Raw genomic sequence first — 18,253 nt, forward strand, 5'->3', positions numbered from 1 at the left:
AGGTTTACTACAGCTTTTAACAGCACTGAATAACCCACTAATAAAACAAGAGTTACAGTGTTACAGCCATCTTGTAAGAAGCCTTCAGCACTAATTTGTGAGCTGGTTGGACTTTTATTTCAGATTGCTGTGCAACATGAAATACTAAAAGGCTCTACACAGTACTGTATTACAGGTTTCTTGAGCGGTGGGCTGGGGTGGAAGGAGATGATGGTCACTAAGGGCAAGACAGCCATAGGGGATAAAAAAAAAGCCATTTAGTAAGTATGAGATGACTTACAAGTTAAGGTATTCTTCCTATAGGTAGTGTAGATAAACATAGATGTGTTTAATGTTCACATTTATGTATAGGGTAACTAATTATCTTGAGAAATCCTTAGTTAAATTAGCTTTTAGTTGGATAGCCTGCTCATGTAGGCAGGCAGCTGTGTGCAGTACTTCAGCGCTGTTAGTGCCCAGACACAAAAGCTGGTGTTATTCCCTGCTGGAGTGCTTGTCTGAAACTGCTTGTGAGGATGTTTCTTTCCCACCAGCTGGCTCCCCCTTCTTCACTTATCTAAGAGTTGGGACTGTGTAGAATCCCACCGGCACGGTGCCATTCTTTCCCTAAACAAAACACTGGGAAGAAGCTACTCTTCTCTTCCTAAACCTAGCAGTGGACTCCTTCCCACCAGGGCTGCCTTTCCTTTTCCCTTTCCACAGTGTAACTAGAGACCTGGCAGCAATTCAAGGTAACTGGAACTTGCTGCTCTCAGCAAGTTCAACAGTGTTCTCTGTTTTGTCTTCCTGAGTATCACAACAGGCTCATCTGTAAACTTCACCAAATAGTTTAAAGCTTTATTTTTCTCATTTCTTCCCCAGATGGTTTGTGATTCCCATGACCCACATACTCCAAAGGAAGGAATGTTTCTGTGGGATGCTGTTAAGATGTACAAGCTGCAGGCATGGCTGGTGCTGGATGATTTAAGGAAGGAGGCAGCTGAGACTCTGGTGCTAAACACCCAGGTTATAAAAAGCCTCTAGCAGGGAAAGGGCCTGTTTGACCTCTCTGTGAGTGCAGTTGGCTTTTTTTTGCTCTTGCCCCACATATGAAAGGCATCTGGCTGTGATGGTCACTGATGCAACCAGAAGTTTCTGCTTAGCCTCAAGTTAGGAATGCCACAGAAGAGATGTTGTATGTACATATAAGACTAGAATACTTGTTGAACGATAAGTTAACCAGCATTCTTACTCAGTTTCACTTGTACCAAGGTCTTGTATCAACTCTGCTTTACTTAGGCTGTCAGTGTACTGGGTCATCAATACTCTTTGTAGTTCCCTGGAGGCGTGTAATTATGGTTGAGTTTTTGTGCTGTTTTTCCCCCTACCACATTGTGGCCTGCTTTCCAGACAACACTGCATCACTGGGGGAGAAGGAAAAGCAAAGCGTGGAATTTTAATAAACATCAAACAAGTATGGACATCCTAATTCCTTTTTTATATGTCTCCATGCTGCCCCTTACACATCAGGGAAGATCTCTGTAAAAATGAGAAGGGCTGCTCAGCTGTCATGCTAAAGTTCTTTCCTGCTGTGATGCCTAGAAAATGCTGATTGAAACTAGATGCTCAATAAATGGAGAACATTTAATTCTGAAGTGATTACACGTGTATTTTGGTCTTTGGGGAGGCTGATGGGGGGGGGGATTTTTTATTGCGTCTGTCCCCTCCGGTGCATTGCTCTTGGTACGGTGCCATCACAATGCAGATAGGAGCACCAGAGTCCTTGTAATGTCTCTGTATTTTCAGAAGCACATACAAGGGATTGCAAACCAAACCAGAAGGTGCTTGGGTTTTAAACTGAGGCGGCAATAAGGCAGCTTCCTGCCTAGGCAAACCCTCAACAGATGAGATTGCTGGTTTCCCACATGTCAAACACGGTAGTCATTTGCTATCTGATCTCTGTTGTCACTCAGAAACTCAGCTAAGCCTAAATGTGATCAGCAGTAATAACCGTTGCCTCACAGTTGCTCAAGGTGATGGATAGCACCCATAACGCAGCGGTGTGAGTTAGCTATGTAGTAAAGTCACACACATTTGTCACCGAGCTGTGTAAAATGGGATGGGTTGTGTTTCATGATGCCTCCAGAAAACTGCATTCTGGCTGCCCCAGGCCTAGCTGTGCTTTCACTGTTCAACACAGAAAACAAAGATGAGGCAAACAACTTCTCAAAGATGACTTACTGGCGAAGTCGGAAGAGAATTCTGTCTGTAAAGCAATGGTATGTGCAAACGTGTGTTTGAGATTTGATCTTTCGGGCAAATGACGCTGTTGGATCAGTGCAGAATATTTTGGCATTTCAGTTGCATCCTGGCACCAAAGATGAGGAGCAATGACCACAGTCGAGGGTCAGCTATGCAGTACACATGGCTTGAGAACACCATCTCCTTACTGTTCCTTGGCCATTGCCTGTCTCCACACTCAACCACGTTTTACCCACTGGGCACCGATCCAGTTGACTCCGAAACAAAAGCAACACAGGCAGGAAATGAAGTAACGGCGATATAAGTTAATAGCTGTGCACTGAAGAGACTCCATCGGATCGAAACCCCACGTTGGTGCTTCCATGAGCTTGTCCAGAACAGGGCCGATAGCAGAAGGCACACGTTGTGTTTGGGATGTGCTAAAGCTGGTGCACGTCGGCAGCTTTCGAGGCAGGCTGAAACGCAGCACAGCGGTGTCTCTCCCCCGATGCTGGACGCTCTTCTCCAGCTCCGACCGTCGCGTTTTGCCGCCATCTCGCTGTTCAGCAGCCGCCGTGAGGCACCGGCAGGATCCCCCGCGCTGCCCGCCTTGCTCAAGGGCGGGAAGAGAAGCCCCAGGGCTTACGAGCAGTCGCGGGCCGCTTCCGTCATCCGCGGGGCCGTACCCGGCCCGAGGCGGGAGCAGCCGCGGTATAAAGCGGCGCGCGCGGCCCTTCGCCTGCAGCGGGTGACGGCCCGAGCGCGGGGAGCTGCGGTCGTGTTCAGTCTCGCGAGAGCTCCTGGCTCTGTGTGGCGGGACGGGCGGCGGCTCTCGCGAGAGCTGCGCCCCGGACCCAACATGGCGGAAGGTGAGGGGGGGAGCCCCGGCGAGGGGCCGGGCGGGTGCACGGGGAGCTCTGCCGGCCGGGGTGGCTTCGCCGCCCGCAGGGACCCGGGGACAACCCCCGCGTGGGGCTCCTGCTTCTCCCCTCGGTGAGACGGGTTCGGCCCTGCCTGCGGCGGATGGGGCAGGCCGCCCCCTGGGTGAACGGGAAATGGTGGGGAGTGGTCCTGCGGGCTGACCCACCGGGGCAGGGCGGGCCTGGCGCTGCACCTTTGCCCTTTGGGGTAGCGGTGACTCCGGGTTGCTGTGGGGACCCCGCCGGGACGTCCCGCTGGCCGCTCCCCGCGCTTGGGCAGTGGGGCGGGGTGATGCTGCCGGGTTGAGGGGAGCTCGGCGGGGTGAGGAGAGCCGGTGAGCAGCGGCTTGCCTCGGAACAGGGCGGAACGTGCTGCAGCTCCGGTCACCTGCTGGCGGGAGTCCTTCTGTCATAGTCGGGCTCTATTAGACCTGCAGAACTCCTAGGCTGCTTGCGTTTTGCTTGGAGGCTATCGGTGACACCGTTTCTAAACTAATTTCAGTGAGGTAATGGGATTTGAGAAAAAACCCACTTGGATTTGTACAGTCCTACGCCTTTCTGCGAGACAGAAGCTTCCTCTTTTCCTCCCCGAAGGGAACTGAGTTGGCAAACTGAGCAGAAATGCCCCAAGTTACAAAGGAAATGAAGGCCCCATCTTGCAGTCTCAAAGCACAGACTTTGGCTCTCAATTCTCAGACAGTGGTAGAGTTTTAAAGCCACTTGTGGAAAATTAACTAGGATGGAGCAGATGCGGAGCTACAGGCACGCATGAGCTGAGAGGATGCTGCAGTCCAGCTGGTTTAATACATCCTTAGAGCAATTCTTAGCGTTTCATGTGCTGAAATACCACTGTTTTGTATTTAGCTGAACAGCCTCTTGGTCTTGGTTTTAAGCCTTGGTAACGCAGTTCTGATGGGTGTTAGATGTCAAAGTTGTCTTCAGGTGATGAAACTGTTACCACTGAGATCCCGAATGGTCTGGTCAGGGTGCAAGAATGAGCCTGCATTTGATGCAAGTCCTGTTTCAGACATCCGTACTTAAAGGTTCTTCCCTAATTCAAAGAATTCTGTGATCTTTTGGCTAAAGAAAGCACTAGACCAGTGAGTGATCCTGCATGAACAGTAGTAATAAACTGTAGTTGTAGCAATCTCCACTCAGTTCCTCATGATGTCTGGGAGGAGGGGCTCATTTTGTCCATTCAAACAAAGTACCTGTCTGCAGCAACACTTACGACCTAGGTAAGAACAGATGATATTGGAGAGTCAGCTGAAAAGTGAAGGCTTATTAGGGGAGGGAGCTGGTCAAACTTGTGGTCATTGCTCAGAAGCTGAGGGGATTTTTCTTATGGAAGTGTTGTCTCTGTGTACAGAAGTGCTGAATTAGATCTACTGCAATTACAATATAGCTACAAGTTGATTGAACAGTTTATGAGAGCAAGAGCTGAGCTTGCCTTTGTAACTTCTGGAGAAGTGGTGTACCAGCAGTAGCAGGATACTAGATTACATGCAGGGAGCACTGGGTTAATGCTTGATCTAAAGCAGCAGGGTACTTTGCTGTAGTACTTTGGAGTGGTTGTCAGGGTACAGATCAGAAGTGTGTTAAAATGAGGGGGATCAAGAAGGCCGTGACTTGTCCAGGCTGGGGGAGATGAGGTCAGTGTGGAGCAGTGGAGGAGGGACCTGGCTTCAGGGGGAAAGGACATATTTCAGGGGAATAGATTGCACTCAAGTGCCCTTCATAAATGTGCAAAAATACCTCCATATTGCTTCAGTGACTGCTGCTGATGGGCAGTGTAATGCGTTCCACTAGACCCTCCTTCTAGTTGTTGGTACATGTTATCTGTCACCCCATTGCCTGTTGCCTCCCTACTTATCTCTTTGGATTAGGTATCTAGTTGCTTTAAAATACTTTGTGCCTTCTCTTACAAGAAAAGCAGCCTTTTCTGAAGACCTCTTTGAAGTCTTTGATATGGAATATAAACTGCTGGATGCTAGACTATCTGCTGGAAAGCTGTTAACAAACACTGCTTTTCTTTTCTTGTCCAGCCATGTGCTCTGCACCTGCACTATGGGCTCAGGAAAGGAGTCACTTTGTGTGTGCCTCTCTTCTGAAGCCTGGGCATCCTCCTCTCTGATACATGTGGATTGATGTTTAGCCAGAGACTGACTGGTATCTCCTAGTAAGGCTGTCCTTTCAGGGTCTTGATGAAGGATCTTTGTTAGAGGTGTGTGTGCATGCAGGAGTTGTACTGTATACTTGAGACACGTGTGTGGTTATACATAATGTGGACTGGTAATAATAGGCACTCCATGGAAACTATGGCCAGCTTGAAGATGCAATGGTCATTCTGCATGGGTTTTTTAAAAGTGATGCTGTTTTTCCCCCTTTCCAAAATTGAGGACTGTAAATAGTAAACCTGGAGTTGTGGTGCTGTTTGTTTAGAGGTGGTGCTTCTCCCTGAGATTGATCAGGTTCCACTTTTAAAGCAGTTCTTACTTTAAGCCACTCTTTAAACGAACAGTATACAGGGAGAACCTGAGGTTTTGCTGTTTTGCAGTGAATGTTGATTAAGTGGACATTGAGGACTGGCTTGAATGTGCACTTGAAATGTGCTGTAAGGTCAGATATTGTCTGCAAGTGTGCAGTAGTAGCTGCTACACAACTGCTGTGCATGTTGTCGCATAGAATAGGAGAAACTCTTACCAACTCTTTTAATGCTTAGAGTAAGCAAATACGTAGCAGTCCCTCTCACTGAGGTTGCAGGAGGTGGATGCTGTCAATCTGGAAATAAGATCTCTCAAAGCTTCAGCTCTTTGAGGTACTTTCACTGCTGGTAGTGATTGTCACTGCTGCTTCCAGGGATATCCAAGACAAGTGGATTGTTGGTTGTGCATCAAGCTTAAGCTTGAGGTTTTAGGATAGCTCTGCATTGCATCCTGTTGACTGCAGAGTAATTTGGAGCCAGCGAGCTGACTTGAGTAAAACGACAGTATTTGAGATGTTACCTTTTGGTGCTGATCCTTTATTCCCACCTTCACTCTCATTGTTTGGCTGGCAGATGCAGTGTTTCTTTAATATGATAAATGCCATGAGTCTCAGCAGGCGACTTCTTATTGCGAGCATTTGAATTTGTACAGCACCTAAAAATCTCACTGTGTGAACAGTGCTGGTGTTCACACACTTATTTTGGGCACAGTTATCAGTGTCTTTCAGTGTTCACTCTTGGCTCCTGTCAAAGTCTTGCTCTCCCTGCTGTAACAGTAGGGCTTGCTTTGTGCCACCCTGACACCTTCCTTATGAATCAGTTGGGAGGGAGCTGTTACTGAAGAGGCATGTCCTTCTGTTTTGAGGAACATGAAAACTGTCTTTATTTTTAGATAGAAAGACCAGAGCAGAATTAAACTCTTTTTGAGGGGTGGAGTGATATTGGTAGCACAACTCTGAAATGGTAGTATATCAATAGAATCAGGGAAGTATCCCAAAAGAGATAATATCTGTTAACTTTTAAAGAATGAAACTAAATAAAAGCTGTTGAAGGAAGTACACTGCCAGGCCTGCTTAAATAGTATTAACTGAAGAGTAAAATAGGGTAAATTACCTTCTGTTTATCCATTATAGTAGTTATTAAGTTAAAAGACTAATAAGGGAGCATTTGCTATGGCAGTCTACAGAGGAAAGACTAAATGAGGCATTCTGTCTTCAGCTGAGCTGCAGCAGGATGCTCTGCCCTGGGGACCTGTGTTGGAGCAAGGCCAAGGTCAGCTGTGCTTTTGAACATCTCTACAAGGAGAAGACACTGGTTAATACATCTCAGTTCCCATTGTTTGTAGTGCTGATACTTACTAAATATTTGAGGAAGAACTGTTGAACAGCGAATTCCTGGCTGGTGGGGAGTAACCTTGGAGGAGCTTTCGCTCTTAAAATCATTGGTTAACTTCCAATTTTTTTTCCTCTCTGGCACCTCATTTTAGGACTGCTTTTGGATTTGTACCTTATTTGAAAATCATCTTCAGCACAGCACTGATAGCTACAGATAGTCTGTGCAGCTATCCATACATAAGTATTCATAAGTTGGACTGATTTTAAACACCTGTTTCCTTCCAGCAGCGATTAGAGGTTTCTAATCTCTGCATAGTGATGTGCACTGCCTCTGATGGGACGAACGTGTGTGTGCTGTAGTAAGGAGTCTTACCTATTTTTTTGACTGACTTTTAACATCCAGATTCTGGGGATAATCTGTTTTCTTTGGCCATTTCTTAAGGCCTTTCTCTTAGCTGACAGAGTAAGGAGTTCTGAACAGGTCAGTTAAGTACTTTGAGGTAGATGTGGTACATCTGCAACTGTTCTAATGCCCACTTGTGGTTTATGCCTCAACTGTGGAGTCAAACAGCATCTTAACTAACTGAAAAAATTTGTAAGAACCAGAGTTAGTCCTCTGCCACACAATAATTCCAGCAGTCGTGGTCTCCCATGTTTTTTGAAAGCTTATGGCATTCCTGACTGGGCAGGATGCAGGGAGTTTTTTTGTAAGTGGCTGTGTTCTGTGATTTTTGATGTGTTTATGGCTAGCAGTGACATAAAATAAAAGGTTTAATATTGGGAGTGGGATGATCAATTAGTGTGGAAGAGGAGAGGCTCTTACTGGAGTGTTTCATGATTAAACTAGATGTGTAATGTCCTTGTAGGGTTAAGTTGCCCTCAAGATGTAAAAGAAGGGTGTGCATGTTTCAGTCTTGTAGTAACACTGTGTGCTTCTGCAGAGGAGGTGGCCAAGCTGGAAAAGCACCTGATGCTTCTCCGCCAGGAGTATGTAAAGCTGCAGAAGAAGCTAGTCGATACAGAAAGGAAATGCAATCTCCTGGCTGCTGAGGCTAACCAAGACAATGCCAGTGACACCTTCATCAGTCGACTTCTTGCCATTGTAGCTGAACTCTATCAGCAGGAGCAGTACAGGTAAGAAATTCTGTCCTGGGGAAAAGGGCATTACAGAAGCCTTTGACGTTATAGACTGCAGTAGGTACTAGTCTTAAACAAGGAAAATTCTCTCTGCTGCCCTCAGTTGCTATTGGAAGAACTTGCCAAGATCGGGTAGCAGAATGAATCCAATTCTCAATCACCAAGTAGAATTTCATCTGAGCCTGACATTTGAGATGAGTTTAAAGAAAACTGACCATCTTCACCATCAACAGGAAAGCTTTCTTTGAACAGAGGTTACTTTAAACTGCTCTATACCTAGTTGATGGATTAATTACACAGTGTATCTCCTACCGGCTAGAAAACCCTCTTTTTCTTAAAAGGACATGTCCTTGATAACAGTTCTGCACTCCTATTGTGTGTAAAGAAGCCTGATCAAATTGGCTTATCTGGTTGTATGATGTAACAGGTCTTAGTGATATATGTGACTTAGTGGTATAAATGATACTGTATTTTTGAATCGCAACACAAAATCAGATTTAGTGGTTTCTTTTCCATAGGCACATTAAGGATCAGCTTCAGTACTCTAGATCCCTCAACTGAGCTAGTTCAGTGACATCAGTTTCTTTGCTATTACTGAAAAAAATGTGACTACAGTAAAGGAGTTTGGTTGTGTAAGGGGAAAATACATAGTTTTGATGAAAGTTTCTTTCCCCTAACAACTCATGAGCCTGCCTGAGGAAGGGTTCTGTGCCTGGTAAGAACTTACAGCATGCTGGGTAAAAGACTTCTCAGTTAGCATATGTCAGAAGAGTTGGTTCACTTTATTTTTGTTCAGCTCTTGTGTTTTAAAGATACAGAATAGTGGTATAAAAGGACCTGGAAGTCATAAATTGAGAAAGGGAGCAAGTTCCAGTATGAATTTTGTTAAGAAACATCTCTCTGTTGTGCTGTCATTCATAGCAGTGCTTGCATTTAGCAAGCGACCTGGGAAAGTGCACTTACACAGTCAGAACTGTGGGACTTTAAACAGGGCAGGTACTTTCTAACTGCAGAGGGTAACCTGATGTTAAAGGGGTCAGGATGAAATCAGCACACTTGACAGCTGGGCTTCTGGGAACTGGGGATTCTTGGAAGTCTGCCTTGTACTCAGGCTGCTGTCAAACGTTTATTCTCTTATGGGTCTTGCTTGAATCCATTGGTGCTCAGCTGATGGTATTAGAATGGACACTGCAACATATTTAACCTCAACATTGTTGGATTTTCATCTCTTCTACAGCAATTCCCTTGCAGTTTATTCTGAAATGTTTAAAAGGCACAAAACCTCACAAATGCTTTAAATACTGGTGATTGACACTAGAAAGATAAGAATTGTCATTTGACAACATATTCTACTTAACCAAGTCAATGTGTTTTCATGTCTCAAACAACTTGGACCTAAATGTGGATACTGGAACATAGGTACTGTGGGGATGCTGAATCTGTACGTATCCAAGCAAAGGGCAAGTCTGTATTGTACATGTATATGCTTTTTTCTCTTATCAGTGATCTGAAGATAAAGGTTGGGGACAAGCACATCAGCGCTCACAAATTTGTCTTGGCGGCACGCAGTGACACGTGGAGTCTCGCCAACCTTGCCTCAACAGAGGAGCTGGATCTGTCAGGTCAGTCATTGCTTAGATGCTTCAGTTGTCTTTAGGATGCCTGTTGGGAAAAGGTTACTTAGGTACCTTTCAGACTACTACTGTCCCCAAAAAGTGGTGCTTAATCCATGAACGATGTTGCTCTGTCTCTGCAACATGGTAGTACTCTTGTTATTTTGGTGCTAGTGCTAGTTAAATCCGTAACCTACCTTCTCTCTCTTTAATGAACTAGGGTTGAGAATGGTGGCCTGTTTGTCTTTATTCTAGAGTCAACTAAACATAATGAAAACCCAGTCTATATGAAGAGCTTGACTTCTTCCTTTCTAAGGACAGAGCTTTCTGAGATAGTGTGCGTAATTTCTCTAAAGTGTCATGGAAATGCCTTGCTTCTGGTTAACATAGTGGGAAAGGAGTACGAATACTGATGTGTGGTTAAAGAGGTATTTACTTTGGCACTTTGATACCTGTGCAAAATGGGTGAGGAAGAGAAGTTTTCTACAAGACAGTCTTCAACAAGACAGTGTTTTGTTCTGCTGTAGCTGTTTCTTGTATGTACTTCAACTGGGCAGTGTTTCTGCAGATGTAACCTCATGACAGGCTTTTCTGTACTTAACAGGATAGAAGAGTCTTACGCAATTAATTTGTGAGCAATAAAACCAGATGTGAAGCTAAGCAGGTTTGCTGGCTGGCATGTTGAATATTACGTATTGTTTTCACTTTCTGCACTTAATCTTATGAATCCTAAGTGCCCACAAACTGGAAAGAAGCAGGTCACAGCAAGGTAGTTTTATGAGACAGCACAGGCTTTCTTGCAGAAGGATTTATGGATGTGCAGCCACAGGAGAACAGATGCCAAAGAGTGCTGTGCTAACAGAAGATGATTATCAAAAAGCTCTTATGTTCATTCTTATTTTGTTGTAAGTGGTAGTCCATAGCACTTTTAGCTCCATGTTTAAGCTGATCTGTGAATCTCAGATGTAACTGCAGTCTCGCATGCTTAACAATGCAAACGCTATTATAGAATGATGCTTAAAGTGCTTCGTAAGTGCTAATAAATGATACTTTCACTGTGTAAAATGGATTTTTTTTTTTTAGTAGAATTTGATAAATGGCACAAGGATTAGGTTATGAAGTAGTTGTAGCAAGCAACATGCTGTTCCCTGAAGATTGTCATAGTTTTCTTAAGAGGTTCTCTTAACAACTTGCAAGCTATGATTGTCTGAATCCTAACTTCAGAATACAGGCAGCATTTAAAATTGAGTGGGTTTAGAGTTCATGTAATCTGCAGAATTTTCCCCTCTTTAAGAAGAGCAGGAAGAGGTGAACACAGGCCCTCTTGTTGGGAGGGAGAAAATGAACTGTTATCTCTGGCAAGGCAGAGCTAGTATTACATCTAGTGGGTTTTCTAATCAAGTTTGACAAAAGATAAATTTGCCTTACTGAAATCTCCTGGAAAGGAGATGTGTTAGGATGGGTATTCTTATGTCTTTAAACATGTATGGGTTTGATTTTAAAACAAACAAATCCAGTTTAAGGGACCCATGATACTTTTCTAAATGTATGATGTGTTTTGTTGTAATTAGTCTGATCTGATGTTGTGGAGTAATTCTCACCTACACCCTTGTAAATAGGGTTGTCACTATACTTCTGGTAAGTTTCCTGGCCACTGGGCTTTTGTGTCTTTGTGTCCTATGGTGTAGGTTTTTCTTGCTGTGTAAAAGAAGCTTGTGATGAGTGTTGCAAACACCTAAAATATAACCAGCTTCTGGCATTGACACTTCTGCATCTTTCCTAGAAATGGTTCCCAGCATTTCTGAGTACTTTGTAGTTATTACCAAGGTGTAAGTACCTTTATTGGAATGCAATAGTTCATAACACAGGTTTATTATAGAAGAAGGAGGATTCTTAAATTGAAAAGGGCATTTGTGCTTGCTAAATATAGATGTGGATTTAGCCATACGTGAGGGGCCAAAGACTTTAAAGGGGCATCATTGGTCTCTAATTCCTCAATATTTGTGTAGCAAGTAGGAGATTTTGCAGGGCTCCCTGCATTCTGCACAGTTCCAATGGAAAAAGAGTTTTCCTGCTTGGTGCCAGCATTGTTCTTAGTTTCAACTTCTGACCAGTTTTGACATTTTGATTGAACTAAAGTAGTACTGTTTCATCAAGACTATCTCTTTTCATGGTAGCTGTGACTTTAGCAGTCAGAGGAATAGCAACTACTTGAATAGGGGATTGTTCCTTGGGTATTTTATTAATCCCTATTGCTCCCTGTAGCAGATGCTGACCCAGAGGTAACCATGGCGATGCTGCGGTGGATCTACACAGATGAACTGGAGCTAAGAGAAGATGATATCTTCTTGACAGAGCTCATGAAACTAGCTAATAAATTTCAGCTCCAGCTGCTTAGGGAAAGGTGAGTCTTGGTAAATACAGTGAATCTTCTTGAACTCTTCAACCTTGTTTGACTAGAAAGAAGATGATAGCTGCTGGCAGTTGGATAAAAACCTGCTTTTTCAAAGTCTTGAGGTTTCAATAATACAGCATGACATTGAGCTTGCCATGGGAAATGCAGCCTTGCACTACAGTTAAACTGTAGCAGTTTTTCTCATGGCTTGTGTGTTTATTTTCTAGTTCCTCTCCCAGTCAAACTAATAACCCTCATTTGTCATTAAGAGGAAGCAGAGATCAGTACATTAGTAACAAGCTCTGGAGAGTTGCAGGAAAGGCCTTGTTGAAGAGAATGCTAAGAAGAGTCAATGGCAAGTGGCTTGCAATAGTAAAATACTACAGGTGAAAAATAAACTTGAATAGCAGTTGTGTGCATCTTGGTGGCAACTTTTCTTTATAAAGAAGGTTAACATAACAGTACAATGCTTTGCCATTTTGAAGAGAGAATGATTACAGCATTCTAGTAGGGTTTATTTTGTTGTCTTGAATGTACAGAGTGTTCTGAATAACCACTTAGTAAGACGCCTGAATGTACAAACTGAAATCTCAAGTTCTGTACCACTTCAAAGCCTTGAGTTTAGTCAAAGATAAAGTACCCTTTGCTATAATAATGCTTTGCCCAGGGGGTGTCTGGGGCTGTAGCAGTACATGGCACTCATAATCTATGATTTAAGTGTGATTCAACATGAAGCAAAGTAAATCGCTGTCAGTTCTTCTGAACAAAGTTGACATCTGTAAGGCCAATGCTAAAACTGCCTTCAGGTTTTGTACAAGCCTAAAACTGTCTTCATGTAGTACTACTGAAACATTCCTCAGCTTTTGTCTGGTCATGGTAGTCTAGTGACAGGTCCACGTACAGTATGCTATTAGTAATTGCCTTTGTAGGTATTAAATCACTTAGGTTGGAAAAGATGTTTAAGATTATCAAGTCCAGCTCTTAACCTAGCACTGCCAAGTCCTTGATTTCCTCTTGCCCAGTCACTTCTTACTTGGAAGAAGAGAGGGACCCCACCTTGTTACAACTTCCTTCCAGGTAGCTGTGGAGAGTGAGATGGTCTCCTCTGAACCTCCTTTTCTCTAGGGTAAACAACCCTAATTCCTTCAGCTGCTTTTCACAAGACTTGTGCTCCAGACCCTTCACCAGCTTTGTTGGTGTTCTTTGGACCTGCTCCAGCACCTCCATTTCTGTCTTGGAGTGAGGAGCCCAAAACTGAATACAGTATTTGAGTGCTGAGTATAGGGGACAATTACTGCCCTAGTCCAGCTGGCCACACTGTTGCTGATCCAAGCCAGGATGCTGTTGGCTGCCTTGGCCACCTGAGCACGCTGCTGGTTTCTGTTCACCCCCAGCCATGCACCCCTGGCCATGCTTTCTGACAAGACAGAGCCAACTGACAAGGAGCAGCAGTGACTCTGATAGGACTCTGCTCTTATGGAAGCTATCTTACAAGGCTGCTGATTACAGTATGCTCATGCTGCTTAGCCTTCTACTAAACCAAGATCAAGCCATTTTCTAGTAGCATTTAGGGAAAAAGTCTATAGTACCCTGTTACAGCATGGGAGAGTGATTGCAGTAAAGCTGTTTCCTGATAACTGAGTTCTGGCTTTCCTATTTTGACAGATGTGAAAAAGGAGTTATGTCACTTGTTAATGTCAGGAACTGCATTCGTTTCTATCAGACTGCTGAGGAGTTGAATGCTGGCACTCTGCTCAACTATTGTGCTGAGATAATTGCCAGTCACTGGGTAAGTACTGTCAGAAGGAAAGAAGAGGAAAGGTGCTTACAGAATATAAGAACTTAACCAGTAGAATTTTGCATAACTTGCTGTACTGTTACAGGAGTATTTTTTGGTATGCTAGTATTCAAGCATTCCAGTTAGGGTGGGGATTACTTGATTCCTGGTAATAGATCACCTTAGTCACTTAAAATTATGCTGACCCTTTCAGGTTTGCAAGGAGCAAGTGTTGATAAAAAGCTGTCAAATCTACCTGCCTTTCCTTCCATTGTGAGCCAAGGGGCTGCTTCTGGGGCAGGAGTGACTTTTCCCATCTGTCTTGTTTATAACATGTGCTTTTGACACTGGGTATTGTTTGTCATCTATGTTAGAAAAAAAGGGAAGAAAAAAGTCACTAACGGATCTTGAAACTAAAATGTAAGATGTAAAACTTCTGAGTGTTCCTTTCTAGTCTTAAAAGGGCTATCTTGGATTGTTCCTGCCGCTTGTGATATTATCAAAATGGACCTTTTAACTGAACTTGTTTTGTAAATGTCATAATTATTGTGCAGTACTTTGTTTCTGGAGAAAACAGGAGTATTGCTTACCCTTTTTTGTTGCTTCTAGGATGACTTACGTAAAGAAGACTTCAGCAGCATGAGTGCTCAGTTATTGTATAAAATGTTCAAGTCCAAGACAGAATATCCTTTGCATAAGGCTATTAAAGTTGAGAGAGAAGATGTAGTCTTTTTGTATCTTATTGAAATGGATTCACAGGTACAGTGAGACTGACTTGACCTATCTTTTGGCATTTGGTGTTTCATCTAACTAGTTTCTTAACAGTCTGAACCTTGTTAGATTTTTGTGGCTAATTCCTATTTGCATGATTATCATTGCTATAGCTACTTCTGTGTTTGTTATGGGGGCTAGTAGTGAAGGCTCCATAAGAACTTAATTCAGAAGTGAGTTGTAACACGAGTTTTAAAGCATCTTGCCTGCAACAGATTATATCTAATAAAATCCTGTACCTGATGTTGTGATGCATATTGAAAGCTGACTGGTATAATAGTCAACTTTGCTGCTTCATGGCAGTTCAGTAAGCATCATTTCTTTGTACAAATGCTTTTCTTCTGTTGAATGTTGAGGTAACACCTCTTTTTCTGATCAGATGAACACTAGCAGGTAAGTTGCCCCGTAGCAAGGGAGAAGGAAGAATTATTTAAGTATTATTCAGTTAGTCCTTTGATGCCTTAAATCCTAATTGGAGACTGGGACTGTAGCAGTACTTAGCACCCTTAGGTGCTAATCCAGTTGGGATTTGAAGTCTCTTAAAGGAATGATTGAATAATTCTTCCTAGTACTATGTTGAGTAAGATATTTAGGTGGCATCTTTTAAGACCATAGTAGCCTTGCTTTGTGTGAGTTAAGGCTTGCAAACAGAACTTGGTTTTCTCATTGAGCACCATCTTATGTGGTGAGGCTACCTGTGATGGTTTTCCTGTGTAAGACGCACTTACCTAAAGGCAGCACAGCGTTTTGCATTAGAGACGAAGGTCTGACATCACGGTAGTTGAAACGGCCTTTTAAAGTATTTTGTTGGGCTGGTGAACATACATCTAATTTCAGTTGACTGCATTTGTGTTGTAGCTTCCTGGGAAGCTCAATGAATTGGATCACAATGGAGATCTTGCTTTGGATCTGGCCCTTGCCCAGAGATTGGAGAGTATTGCAACTACACTGGTCAACTACAAGGCTGATGTAGATAGGGCAGACAAGAGTGGCTGGAGTCTATTACATAAAGCCATCCAAAGAGGTAAGTAAATAGTATATGAAGCCTTTTAACTTGCAGCTGTTCCCAGTGTGGAATACATACTCCAAAGTCTAGCCCTGTGTCACTTTAGTAGTCATTGCAGTTAGAAAGTTGTCAAGGGTGAACTTTGTCCTATTTCTTTGTTTGGTTTTAAGTTCAAAGCAACAGTTATTTGGCATCTTGACAGCCAGCCTGCTGGCTGGTGAATGAAACTGAAACTACATGACATCCAAAGCAATCTAGTAGAGGATGGTGTGCCAGAGGAAGAAATGTAGCGAGTGTTCTGGTTTGACAACACAATGTCTTTCTGCTAAATAGCTGAATGAAGCATGACAGCCTAGTCACAAATCAAGATGATTCTATGAAGCCTTTTTCTAGACCTCGGTTGAATGCAGTATATACTTTCTGATTATGGTTAACAGCAAGGGTTCTTGCTACTGAATAGCAGTTTCAGGGGAGGAAAAATGACTGGAAGAAGAGGAGGAGTGGGTAAAGATGCTTCTATGTCAATTTGAATATCTTCAAAGCTCTAGTGAATAGTAGCATAGTTACTGGTGTGGAGTCTGAATACAGCTACATGATTATCTTGAGCTGTTCTCCACATTGGAATGGAGAATGCATCATCTTAGGAGAACTGAAGCACAGTAGGACCTGGTTGCCACTACCACAGTACTCTGAAGGCTTTGGAGAAGCAGCATCTTGGGACTGTGGCCAAAGTCTTGTAAAAATCCGTAGTGAATGCCTTGTGCTACTAGTTGCCTTCACTGATACCTTTGGCAGCTCTGTCTGTTCTGGAAAGCCAAGCACAGCAGGAACCTGAGCTGTGACTGGACCTCATGGGTGTTGTACTGCTACAAATGAAAAGCATAAGTTTTGTTTTTTAGCAAGCTGTTTTGGACTGTTGGCAATAGTTTAAGTGTTGTGAGCTTGAAATACAGCTCCCAACTTCTTCCTTTAATCTCCTACGTATCTAAACAGGGTAATGCTGGTGTCTGATCCTGTGAATGAAACTGCAGCAGCAGTAGGAGACCTTCTAGGCATAGGTCAGTGTTGCGATTGCTGCAGCCTTCTGAAGCACCAGAGATTGCAGCAGGCTGCTCTTCATACTTAATGCTAGTGTTTGTCCTCTAGTTCTAATGTCTGCTTTCAGTGTAAGCTAGAGCTCTGAGAGTGAATGCTTGCTTTTCAGTAACCAAAGCTTCAGTGAATTAATCACTGTTAACAATCACATGTTCTAGAAATGGAGCTAAAGCAAGTTTTCTGAACTTGCCACATGATTCTCATTTCTTATCAGTGGAGAGTGGGGGAATGTCAGATGTGGAATCCAGGAAATGGGATTTTGGTTTTTGCTGACAGAAATAATATAGCAACATATATTGTTTAAACAGGGGAACAGTCTTCTTTGTTCTCCAGTCTTGCATTCAGGACAAGCAACTTGCGAATATGTCTATTCAAAGTAGTCTTTCGAGTAAGGAGAATTAGTATTATCCTGAAGTGATTCTCTGCATCTGTGCTCCATGTACTGAAGTGATGATAAGTTCTGACTTCTGAGCTCTCTAGAGGGAGTTCTTAGGATTGCTGTGCATGGTGCATCTGAACTGTTGAAGGCTTTATCCTATATATAGTGGGGCCTAAACTCTCAAGAGCAAAGGCTGTGTTATTGCTTGTTTGTGTAGCAAGACTGAACAGATGATGACTAACTTCAACTACACACTTATGACTGGTGCCCTGGAATAGTAACTTTTGATCAAAAGCTATTTGTATGTTTAGTCTCACAGTTAGTCCAACTGTGCACTTAAGCAGCAATGGATTTATTGTGATAGACTAGCAAACTCAGTATCCCTGTAACAAATAAACTGGTGTGTGGACTTTAATCACGTGCAACCTCTGGGCAAACCACTTTTTTCAAGGGGTTGTTATGAAATATTTTAATCCTGACTTTGCAGGGAAGTGCTCTGGAAGTTACCTATTGCTAAGGCATTCTAAGAGCTGACACTTGTATTGAAATAACTGTATGTTGTGAAGGGAAATCACATGTATCCATTTTCTGCACTTGTAGAGGGGGTATATGAAGTATATATCCATAAATAACCTTATTTTGTTTCACAAAAGGCGATAAATTTGCTGCAAACTTTCTCATTAAAAATGGTGCCCGTGTGAATGCTGCTACACTGGGAGACCAGGAGACTCCTCTGCACCTTGTGGCCTCATACAGCCCCAAGAAGCATTTGCCAGATGTCTTGGCAGAGATGGCACAGATAGCAGAGTCCCTCCTACAGGCAGGAGCCAATCCAAATATGCAAGACAGCAAAGGAAGGTAAATACTGGGTGAAGTCTGCTACTAGTTTAACAGAACACACTAGTGATTAAATACAGCCTGCTAAGGACTTGCTCAGATCTGCCAGCAAAGCACAGGGGATACTGGAAGCAGGAAAGGTCAATTCGTTAATCCAGTTTGAGACCTGTGGGTGGCACTGAAAGTAGAAAGCTGTGCAGACTGCATGGTACCCTGTCATGACCAATTAAATGTAGCCAGCTATAGAAAGCTGGGATGAGTTGATTGTGTTAGAACACATGGAA

General features: G+C 43.3%; 1 protein-coding gene across 3 annotated transcripts in view; it reads left to right on the top strand.

Moving 5' to 3' along the window:
* The first annotated feature begins 3,071 nt into the window (after nucleotides 1-3,071).
* Nucleotides 3,072-18,253, top strand: part of ANKFY1 (ankyrin repeat and FYVE domain containing 1) — a 32,335-nt gene continuing 17,153 nt past the window's right edge. For all 3 annotated transcript variants that reach the window (XR_013958083.1, XM_080630197.1, XM_080630198.1), the window contains exons 1-8: nucleotides 3,072-3,089; nucleotides 7,901-8,093; nucleotides 9,600-9,718; nucleotides 11,978-12,113; nucleotides 13,770-13,893; nucleotides 14,491-14,640; nucleotides 15,511-15,676; nucleotides 17,786-17,990. Coding sequence is in view for 2 of the 3 variants with exons in the window: in XM_080630197.1 (XP_080486323.1) it covers nucleotides 3,080-3,089; nucleotides 7,901-8,093; nucleotides 9,600-9,718; nucleotides 11,978-12,113; nucleotides 13,770-13,893; nucleotides 14,491-14,640; nucleotides 15,511-15,676; nucleotides 17,786-17,990 (1,103 nt within the window). In the remaining variant the exon portion in view is untranslated. The remainder of the gene's footprint in view (nucleotides 3,090-7,900; nucleotides 8,094-9,599; nucleotides 9,719-11,977; nucleotides 12,114-13,769; nucleotides 13,894-14,490; nucleotides 14,641-15,510; nucleotides 15,677-17,785; nucleotides 17,991-18,253) is intronic.

The sequence above is a fragment of the Psittacula echo genome, assembly GCF_963264785.1.
Source record: "Psittacula echo genome assembly, chromosome: 15".
In the NCBI taxonomy this organism is placed as follows: domain Eukaryota; kingdom Metazoa; phylum Chordata; class Aves; order Psittaciformes; family Psittacidae; genus Psittacula; species Psittacula echo.